The sequence below is a fragment of the Protopterus annectens genome, chromosome 7.part0, assembly GCF_019279795.1.
Source record: "Protopterus annectens isolate FY-2018-M chromosome 7.part0, PAN1.0, whole genome shotgun sequence".
Lineage (NCBI taxonomy): Eukaryota > Metazoa > Chordata > Ceratodontiformes > Protopteridae > Protopterus > Protopterus annectens.
This window is the reverse complement of record NC_056739.1, coordinates 388,823,867-388,835,470: the sequence shown is the minus strand read 5'-3', so window position 1 is coordinate 388,835,470 and position 11,604 is coordinate 388,823,867. Positions and strand designations below refer to the sequence as shown.

Sequence of the window (11,604 nt, the reverse complement as noted above, 5' to 3'; positions counted from 1 at the left end):
TGCAATGCACAATGTAAATGATACAGCTGTAACCTTGAGCCATGTGCATTGGATTAGATTCTATTGTGAGCTCACTGACTGGGGTTACAATCATGAGATGTGTAATTACCACCAGACAGGAAGCATGGAATGTTAAATCTGTGTTAATCACTAGTGCTGTGTCAGCTCTATAAACCATATCAATGACCTCTTTCTGACTTAGAGATATTCTGAGGATATCTCCTAGAGACAGTACAATACAAATGAAGCCTGATAATGTGATTGTATATTATACCATAGTAAACATGATCGTTTTCACATATCTGACAGTGAAATGTTTTGCTAAGAATGGAGCATTGTTCAGAAATGTTTAAAATTCACCAACTCTAGAGCTATTACTTATACAACAAAATCAGAGGTCTGACACATTCTCTCTCTATTGCACCCCATTCAGTGGGTTTCTTTGCCACTCCACCACAATGTTATGTCAGTTCATCAAGCAGTATGGATTAAACTTAGAAACAACTATGATGTTTTGCTTACATTTTAACATATCTCCATTAAAAAAGAAGCACTCTAAACTCTATCACATAAATAGCCATTGTGCTGTTTGAATGTTACTGGTTCAGTAAATTATAGAAATGACAGCAGCTCTGAGGTAATAACCTATCGCATGCATTTATAATACTTGGGAGAATTACTGAATTATTTCATTGTTGCTGCAGTTGGCTGATAATCTTATTTACAAACCAGAAAATTGCACCTAGAAGTCCCTTTCTTTAACCATGTTTATATAACGTTTAGAACAGTGACTATATTGCTACCCTGTTAATAGATGCTTCTTTCATTCTTATTGCTCTTGGATTTGCTTTACATACTGCTTCTTTTGTTCACAGGTGCTTTCGGTGTTTACTGCTCTGAAAAAATATATATTATATATACACATCTCTGCTGATCAGCCTACAATGTATAACAGGTGAAAGTGAGGCAGACCGTAAGACAGCTACCATTGGTACATGATTTTCTTTTCTTTAACTCTATATATATTTCTAGGTCCTGTAAGAAGAACAGCATCTACCACCAAAAGGGAACTTTCACTGAAACTAGTGTAAAGCTCAAATCTATCAGAGAATGACCACAAAGGATGTGAGAGAGGCAGACAGAATGTAAAAGCTTTCTGCGTGTCCATCATGATAATACTACTACTACTGTTAATAGTAATAATAAGAATAAAAATATAATCGCGGTTTTATTTAATCTGATCACAGTTCAGTGAAACAAAATCTTTTGAACACTAGGTTCATAACAGGAAATGGAATGTTCTTCATACAAATGGAATGAATACACATATTTACTTATCAACTGCTAAGAGAAATTTCTTACACCGCTGACCATAACACACCAGCAGAAATATTGCAAGAGAAAGCAGAAATACGTGTATCAGTACCTATAAATTTCTGAGCCATTTGCTCCTCAGAAAATGTATCTTTCACTTTCTTGCAGTAATGCACACTGTTAAATTGTAACTGTCTATCACAGCAACTTGCTGACTGAACAGAATATTGTTCTTTTCAAAGGAAGACAGATTGCAACACGTGATTATTTAAGGCTTTGCACTGTTAATGTAAACGTTATTATTCTTAAATGACTTGATGTAGAAAACACAGGACTTACCCAAGTGTTGTCATAGTAACAATAGTGTACCAGAATGAGGCTGGGATACTGGTGAACTTACTGGCTGAAGAACCTTTCTCTGCGTAAAACATCACAGTAGCAAATATAATGATTGCCATCGTAAGAGAGAAGAGAAGAAAGCCAAGCTCCGAGGCACAGCTCTTAAGTGTATATCCCAGGATCCGCAAACCCTGGGAATGTCGGGAAAATTTGAAAATCCTGAAGACTCTAAAGACCCTGAGAGTCACAAAGGCTCCACTGACATCCTCATTGTTAGTCATCACCAAACCAATATAGTATGGCAAAATGGCGACTACATCGATAATACTCATTACACTTCGAATAAATCTATATCGATTGGGTGCCGCAAATAGCCTTAAAAGGTACTCAACAGTAAAAATCATGACGCAAGCTGTGTCCAAGCAAAAGAAAGCCACAGCATAACGCTCTCCACATGGCAGTTCTTTGTTCCCAGGGACTGTCCCACAAGGAACAGTTTCAACCACATTGGTAATTACTGATACTGCAATAAAGAAACCAGTTACATAGTAGAACACTAAGGCTAAGGTACTTGTATGGGGGTTCTCAAAAGCTCTCCACATTGCCTCTCGGTGACTTAGAGATGGCATGGAACCTTCTTGATTTTTCTCAGATTCATTATCATCCATTAATCGTTCAACATTTTCACGCTTTCTGTCCTTGTATTCTTCATAGCAACAATCTCCAATAATTTCAGGTAAGATTCCAAAGAACGCAAGCTCATCATCATAAGCGGAAATACACTCATATCTTGGATAGTGCAATTTTCCAGTTCTGTAAAAATTTAAAATGTACCTAAACACATCTGGATCCCGGTCAAAGAAGTATTCCTTAGTCTCTTCATTAAAGAAGAACTCCTTTTCTGAGCTTCCAAGTAAAGTATCAGGATATCTTTCCAGCGTTGTTCTCCATGTCTGAAACTTACTTCCACTCACATTGAAGACCATCAGCTCATCTTGTCGTTTGACTTTATCAGTTGGTGCCAATGGCATGGGGCAATTTGCCACTGGCATCCAACCAATGGCAGCTGCCCTGGCAAAGGGCAGCCATGCTGCAACGCCTGCTGCCATGATGAGTGCAGGCCTTGGCAAGAAGGACAGTTCTGCAGCTTTTAAAACCAGCTTGACTTTTGATAAGGAACCATCTAAAATGAGAAAAAAAAAGTTTTTTTTAATAACACAGACTGATGTGTTTACTTCATAGCAAACTGCCTGAATTATAAATCCTCATTTTAGGGCTGTTGGGGTTACTACTAGAAAGTGAAAGTCATAATTATTTTAAAGTATATGGCATACGTACATACATATCAGTGCAGATTATAAATATTCATACATACACAAAAAGAAACTGTGAAATTATTTGTAGTAGGTATAAGAACTCCCGTTGTCAAATTGTTAAATCATCTGTGTGCATTTATTTCACTTTTTTGAGTTTATGTCTCTGTTTAATGGACACCCACAGTGTTGTTAGCAGACATTTGAACATGCATTCATTACATAAGAAATGCACATTGTTGGACTATACTCCACTGCTAGGAAGTGGAAGATTCAGCAGAGGATTACTATGTGTTGGAACCAGGTCTATATTATATATTCAAAGCTTCAAAATTTCGAACCTCATATGTTCGACAACATATGAGCGAAGCTTGAATGTTTGAATATATAATAAAAATGTAAAAAAAAAAAAAAAACTTACCATAATGCTCTGAGCAGGGTTGCAAATCCCCCCACACCCCCCTACTTAAATATACCAAGTCCAAGACCGCACTTCAGTGCAGAAAAGGGAATTTTCCCATTCTGTGCATGCAGAGTCATTGCCTTTCACCTTCGAACTTTTCAAAGTTCGATCATATGGTGTCAACCATAATGACATACGAACTTTGAAATGTTCGATAATTTAATAGGGACCCTTTTGAACCATATCACATGTTGATTATAGGCTCATAGGTGAATACTGTGCTAAATGCACTAATTGGCCATTTTAAGTCAAATTAATAACCTGAGATCAAAATTGAACCTTGTACCTTGTGTCGATGAAGTGAAGACCATAGCTATTATGCCAAGTCTATATGTTACAAATTTTGTGTACATCATCTGTAATTTACACAAGCGGTAGAAATACTGAACCTACAACCATACCAACTTGAGAAAGGTAGGTGCCTGCAAAACTTGAATCTTGAGTCATGAATGTTGTGTTGTGTCTTTTGGCTTATCCCGGTTAGGGGTCGCCACAGCGGAACTCCGGTCCGCTAATGTTTGGTAGTGGATTTTTACATGCCGAGTTACCAGCCCTGATGCGCAACCTTCAACGAAGGCACGCTCATTCACGCATGTCTCCATACAGAAGACACTCTAGCTGAGAATCGAACGGGACAACATTTTGTTGTGAGGCGACAATGCTACCGCAGCACCACTACCGCAGGTAACTGTTTTCCTGGCAAACAATTTATAATGATACTTTTCACTCAAAGTCCAATTAATACCTATAATTCTGAATGCTTATGTGTAACTTTGGCTTCTAAAACATAACATTTATTGAGCATAAATTTTAACAGATGCTATATGAAATATTAATTTCATACCTTTCACAGAATGTTCAGATTTGCCTCATATTTTTATAGAATCATACAAGGTTACTAGGCTAACAGCCCTAGAGCCTTTTTAATCCTAGACATTCATGCCCTAATATTTCCAATTATCAATGCCCATGGGCTAGAATGGCTCTGGTATATGCCTCTGCCTTATGGCAACTACAAACTGTGCCCTGTCCATAAGGGCCATAGGTGACAAGCCAGGAGTGAATTTGCAATTTCCCATCATACCTCTTAACTTCTTAGAGCAAGAAATCTAAACAAAGTCACAAACAATGGGAAGACAAAGTCCCAGAAATAGGGACACTTTTTAAATATTGCTCTTGCAAACTTAGAAAGTTGATAGAATAACAGGTTTTACATTAGCATGAATTTTCTGAAGAATATGAAGTCTGTTATTATTTTCTGACTTCAGTTCTCAATGATTTGCCAGTTTTTTTGCCAGGAAACCACAATTTTATGGGAATGGACCAAACATATGAGTGAAAAATCTGGACAGTCTGTGAAAATCTGGGCAGTTAAGCGGTATGTTTCCCATCCATTGGTTGAACTTATGTTTGAAAAGGCTTAGGGAAGAGCTCTATTTCACATCGATGGGCAGTTTGTTGCAGAGAAGGAGTAATCTCTGAAACACATATGTGTCCTTCTAACCTGTTTTGTTTATGTTACATACAAGGTTTAGATCCGTAGAGTGGGTAATTCTGGTGCTGTTTCTTTTGTGAATGTGTAGTAGATCCAGCAGAGCTGGATTTGGAGAATACCTTGTAGTTAAGGCATGGCTCAACCTCAGTAGTCTGTAGGAGACCAAGTACAGAGACGGGGCTTTGAGGTTGTCCTTTTAGGATATATTATTTACATCCCCTTTTCATTTACTGAGGAACCTCTGTCACCACTCTAGATGATGCAAATGTCTCATCTTATGGTGTTTTTCCTGACAAATATTTGAAGACTGAAGTCACTAAGTAATGACAGACATTGGACTTTCAGACTTCATCTCCTTCAGAAAATGCATGCTAATGCAACACTTGCTATTCTAGCAACTTTCTAAGTTCATAAGTGCAATATTTAAAATCTGTCCTTATTTTTGGGTCTTTGAAATCCCCATTATTTTTGGCTTTGCTCAGATTTCTTGTGCTAAGAGGTTGAGGGGCATGACTAGTTTACAAAGCAAACATAGTAATGGAGTTCATCACATGCCTTCTTTTTTTCAGAAGATATGTAATAATCATGAATGCATTTCATTTCAGTGTATCTGTCTTCAGCTACATTCACAGTTTCACAGGTACATTTTATTTTCTTTTTCATACAATAAAAGTTAGAAATATTTCAAGCAAACTTTGGCTGGGTTTGACATAGTGGTTAAGGTGTTTACCTAACAGACACAAGGTACAAAGCTTGATTCTTACCTTGGGAAATTTGGTTATGTTTAAAATGACTTGCAAAGATAGATAACCTAGTAGCAACCTATGAAAATTCAACAATCACATCACTCCAAGTTGAAAAGGAGAACTTTGAAACATCTTCACAGCAAGTTATTAATGAGATGGTGGAAGTATTGTCAAATGTACACACACACACACACACACGTACAATATTAAGTAAAATGAATAAAACACACCTTCAGATATATATATATATATATATATATATATATATATATATATATATATTCTAAAGCAGAATGCCACCATTACATTTTGTTGTCCTTACACTTTTTTGTAGTTGAAAGAGAACTGCAATTAAAATTCTATGCTGTACTTGATAAATGTAGTGCCACAATCATGAAATGCGTATTTATTTCCATCATACCATACACTGGTGGTTTTCATCCCATTTATTTCTTTTTACATTTATTACTCTATCACAGTCTTCTCTTTATGTAAGGCTTTATTTCAAATCGCAGTAATTGAACACGGATCTACTTTAATTAAACGAAAGCGGAATCCGTCGAATATGAATCCGTCAAATACGAATCCGTCAACACATAAACAGTGAAACGCGGAAATGTCGAATGCAGTAAATAGCGAAATCGGAAATGTTGAATTGTCATAGTTTGCCCGTCTGCGGCATAGCTCCATAAGGTAAGTGTGCGATAGTTACGGACCTTAGGTGTTAGGGTGCGGGTTAAGGTAAGTGCATAGATAGGTAATGTATGTAAGGTTTAGTGTAGGGTTTTGTTAAGTGTATGTGTGTGGAATATTTACTTTGTGTGGTTATAGTTCTGTAGGGTAAATGTGCAGTAGTTACGGACCTTAGAGTTAGGGAGGGGTTAAGAGTAGTGCATAGATAGTTGTGTATGTGGGGTTTAGTGTAGGGTTACAAGTGGGGTTTTGGTGCTTTAATTTAGAGTTAGTAGTAGGGTTTTGGTTAGTGTATGTTTGTGTTTTTTGTTGTTGTGTTTGCGTAGGTAGTATGTTAAGGATGGTGGGGTTGGCCAACTATTGTGGTTTCGATTTTTAAATTTCGTGGTTTTGCGTGTTCAACATTATCGCGTTTCGCTGTTTATGTGTCGATGGATTCATATTCGACAGATTCCATTTTCGTTTAATTAAAGTAGACCCATTGAACATACATCTGTATGCACACTCTGAAGCTGAGGCTAAACAAAAAAAATAAATAAATAAATAACAATGCATTATCCATCAACACATAATTCACTATTTTTGCTGATATGCATATTTTATTTTTGACCACTTTGCTGGAGTTTGCCATGGCATCCTTCTCCTCCAATGCACACAAACATTACATATATATATATAAATATCTATAGCTCTGTATGTGTGTGTGTGTGTAAATATATATATATATATATATATATATATATATATATATATATATATATACATATATATATATATATATATATATATGTGTGTGTGTGTGTGTTTTATGAATAATAAGCAGATAGAGATATAGATATACTTCATGCAACACGCTCTCAGTTTACTGTTTCTCTTTCAGGTATCACAGTGGTATCTGAACAAAATAAATAACAGCTTTAGTAGCATGCACATGAGGAAGTGAACCACCTATGATTCAATGTTTTAAGTGTAGCATAGCTGTAGTGTTGCAGGATGAACAACCTATTCTTAGACCAGCACATACTGTAAAAAATTATACATATTTTGTCTCACATCCTGGAGTTTTCATTTCTACAGACCTAGGCACCTTTACTGGTAGATACAGCATTAATTAGGGTGATAAGTAACATCTGTCAGTGCCAAACCAAACGACAGGTATGTCGTTAAACATTTTCTCACCTGCACTCGCACTACTCCAATAGTCTTAATGCAAGTTTCCTTTACAGACAGAATGTAAACAGTTCTAGATAATGTTCAAATATTTACAATGACACTAACATGGCTTCATCTGTTAGCAGTCAATTTTATGTTTCCTGAATCCCTTCTGTTCCCAGTCCACAAGATCACAAAAGCTATGATGATCTTTTTTTAGACATTATGTTATTTTTATATTTCCTTTAGTAGCACCCCATCTTATATAGGTCTACAGTTAGCATAAATGACCTCCCAGAGTCATTAGAAAAACCTGGCGGGGACGTGTTTTTCATTTCACATGAAATTTCAAAATCAGAATTAAAGTTTATTTACTGATTCTACTAAATAAGTTGTGAATGACAATTAAAAAATCCAAGACAGCCCTTGAAATTAAAACTATGAGGCCATTAAGACCTGTTGGGAAAACCTGGTCAACGTTCATTCAGGTGGAGCACGTGTCTCTCTCCTAGAGAGTTTTAAAATGTCTAAGTTTGTGTACAACTGCGACGCTCCCGCCCCTGTCACGGTATCTCATTAATTATCTTTCTGTAATCACTAATCAGTATTGCTTCATTAACGCTACTGTAAAAATGAAAGGTATATTCTCTCTGACTTCACTTCTTGTGCCTGCATTGCCAGCACGTGCGGTGCTGTTACCAAATATTTTTTTCTGCCAGTAATATACCAACAAATGTATTTATTTATTTTTTACTGAAATATAATGACGTATAAATGCAGCTAGTAAACCAATTTAAGTGTTATAAACGTGCTAGCATTAATTAGGGTGATAAGTAACATCTGTCAGTGCCAAACCAAACGACAGGTATGTCGTTAAACATTTTCTCACCTGCGCTCGCGCTACTCCCAGAACCACAACCTTAGGAAACCCTCTACGCTCGCGCTGCCACAGAGTGTCTAAAGCTCCCCCTAAACCGCGCGAAGGGCCCGACATCAGAAGAACCCCAATGTTTCTAGTACGTAATAGGATACGCGGATCCTGTGTAAATACTGTTATTTAATTAAAATATGGTGATTTGCTTTACTTATAGTGTCATTATTTTAAAATACTGTTACTAGGGACAAATGTGGACCCGTTTAGAAAGAACGTACAAATAATTGTACAAACAATTAAACGTATACAGTTGTCTAAATGACTGTCTTTGGAAACGACCCAGCTGTTATTTACTTCTCAGGAACCCTACGCATTAACAACTTATTGATGGCGGTTGTGTATGTGTGTGTGTTGTGGGGGTTACATTTTCCACACTGCCAATATTCGTACACAAACATTCGTCCGTCTTACTACTCAAAAACGTAAAAGTGTAGCCCTTTATTGGTGATGAGCCAATGTTGCGTAAATATGTATTTCAGACAACTATGCTACTAAGCTATTAGCAACAGGCTGCTAAACTTTGCTTATTATGTTTCAATCTGGAAGTCGCTTACCTCTGGAACTAAAAACCCATTAGGAAGATCTCCTTTGTGCAATAAGGTCTAGTCTCGTCTCAGTCTCAGATCCAAATGTCAAATATACATCCAAGCAATGGAAAATGAAAATGCACACTCCACAGTAAAGAAATGAAGCAGTGCATTTATGTGGAGGAGATAAAGGACTAGCCCCGCTCCTTTTGTAAAGGCTCAATGCATTCGGATTCTCCAGCTTATGGACTTTGTGGTGCTGCTGCTCGTTCAACAGCAACTGGTAGTAGCCTTACAGACTAGATCCCTGTGGCAGTACGTCTCTTGTGCTCAAGGTGGTCAAAGGAAGGAGTCAAGGGCGACTTCTCCGTTAAGTCTCAGACCCAGAGAGGCACTCTGAAGAGCAAGCACTAGGAGACAGGCGTTCCGATCCCAGATGCAAAGGGAGCGAGCAGGCGAGCGCGCAAGTGAGACAGAGACACTAGCAAACGGAGCCATTAAATATCCACCCGAGCTGGCAATGCATGCTAATGTACTGACTGCACACTACTGTTGTGCTGTGCTTCAGGAACATGTACCAACATACTCTGCTGCTTCTCACTTTCTTCAGTTTTTCTTTTGCTTGATGTTTACTATTACATTAATTTAATACTGCTTCCATGCTTTACTTCATATTTCTAAGTATTATCTTTTAATTTAACCATTCACACCGGAGTGTTTCGTAGTCATACTCAAAAAATGCATTTCTTGCTGTGAATGTTTCCTAATGTGTTTGTGTAGGACGTCGGGTCTGCCCTTGCCTCTTGCTGAAATACTTCCACGTGCATGTGTTATTCATTTATTTGCGTGATTTTTGTCGTGAGCAGGTGCCACTAAGTACAGTGATGGTTGGTGGCTCGAGTCTAGCCAGGTGTATACTGCCTGGATGGAAAGGTTAAGCATTATCCTTATTTGTTGACGGGGGTGGCAGCAGGGCATGAACCAATTTTGCTGACAACTGGTGCGCTTATATAGGAAAGCGAAGATATGTAGATTCTCGTTGTAGATTTAACATGAACGATAACAAGGTTATATATAGTTGAAGGTACTGCGCTCACTCACTATAGCCTTCAAAAACATAAGCAGGCTCAATTCCAAAGAAGGCATGAATGGGCCACCGACTCATAAACCTTAAAGTGGCATATTGCAAATGCAGTTTTAAACACATTAGTTGTTTAAACACGTTATTTTTCTGTCTGTCTGTCTGTCTGTGGGTGCAATTGGGTGGGGAAATTCAAAAATAAACATAAAGTTGTAAATACATATTGACAGAAGGAAAGATGTGTATACACCTGCGGTGAGATGTACTGACATCTGGCAAACCCAACACTGCGGGAGTAGTCTATCAAACCCCCACCAACCAACACATGCTCATTTTTTGTCACATAAATAAATTCCATAGAATTAAATTCCCGGAAATGTACAGTATTTCACTGTTAATATGCACACATCCCTGTAAGTTTTGCGATTGATTAAATTATAATTATATAAAATGCTCGCTCGTTTTTGTATTATGATCCAGTTTTCAAAGCCCTGCCATTTATTTATAAAGAAAAAAGCCTCTGTTACCAATATCGAACGTAACACAAATTACCTATAGTATAAGGGGGTCATACGACATCATAAGTGACGGAGTATTGGATGGTTGATTCCAGAGATAGATAGAGGCTACTTTCTCTTTGAAAATAAATACTGAGGTTTAGATTCACACCAACGAGGGTCTTTTACGTGCAATGTCATTGACGTTAATTACTGATAGAAAAGATGATAATATGTGATGCAGTACAATGGTTGCCTCTCTTACACACGGAAGCAATTCCATCTGATAAACGTCTGATCTTCTTTTATGTAGGGAATCCAGATGTCTGCTTTTTCTTTTTTCCCACACATCCAGCAACTCTAAGCTATCATCTGTAGCAGAAAGAAAAGAGACACGTTATTCTGTTGAACCATTTCATTTATTGACCTGTTGCTTTAGAATCTATAACAGGGCAGGACCAACCAATCCCATTACTTTGTCAAAGGCAGCCTGCACAGCCAGGTTCCATACATTATGTACACTCATTTTGAGGAAAATCAAAAACGCATCCACTTGTACAAAGGTAAATATTCTTTACAGAAAATGTGCATAATTACAGAAAAGGTGCTTGGTCAAGAAAAAAACTCATGCATAGTAGTTACCAGAGTAAATCCATAACTAAATTGCATATCTTTGGACAAATACTGTTGCTTTAGACTAGTCAACAAAGGATTATACATCAGAAGAGGATATTACGATTCTTGGTGGAGCCTTGTTTGTAAAGTGTGTGTGTGTGTGTGTGTGTCTGTGTGTGTATTCACCTGAGGTTTAAATGCACACCATTTGGGTGATCAGCAATGAGCAGAGGTGCAGCAAGATGGGACTGTTAAGACTGGAATGAGAGTTGCAATAAAATATGGATAAATAATGTGGAATGGGGAGCTGTAAGAGTGGAGCCGAAGTGAATGTAATATGGATAGTCTAAAATGGACAAGGCAGACATGTTATACTGCAGAATGTGAGGAAAGAATGTTTTCAATTATTTTACCTGACTGCCCGATTGTAAACCC

At 37.5% G+C, this 11,604-nt stretch overlaps 1 protein-coding gene across 1 annotated transcript; it reads right to left on the bottom strand.

Moving 5' to 3' along the window:
• Positions 1 to 1,649: 1,649 nt before the first annotated feature.
• Positions 1,650 to 11,036, bottom strand: LOC122806481 (potassium voltage-gated channel subfamily D member 3). Its single transcript, XM_044076957.1, has 2 exons — positions 9,004 to 11,036; positions 1,650 to 2,836 (listed from the first exon to the last, which is right to left on the bottom strand). Exon 2 carries the CDS (start codon positions 2,760 to 2,762, stop codon positions 1,650 to 1,652), a length of 1,113 nt encoding a protein of 370 aa, XP_043932892.1. The 5' UTR covers positions 2,763 to 2,836; positions 9,004 to 11,036.
• Between the last annotated feature and the right edge of the window lie 568 nt (positions 11,037 to 11,604).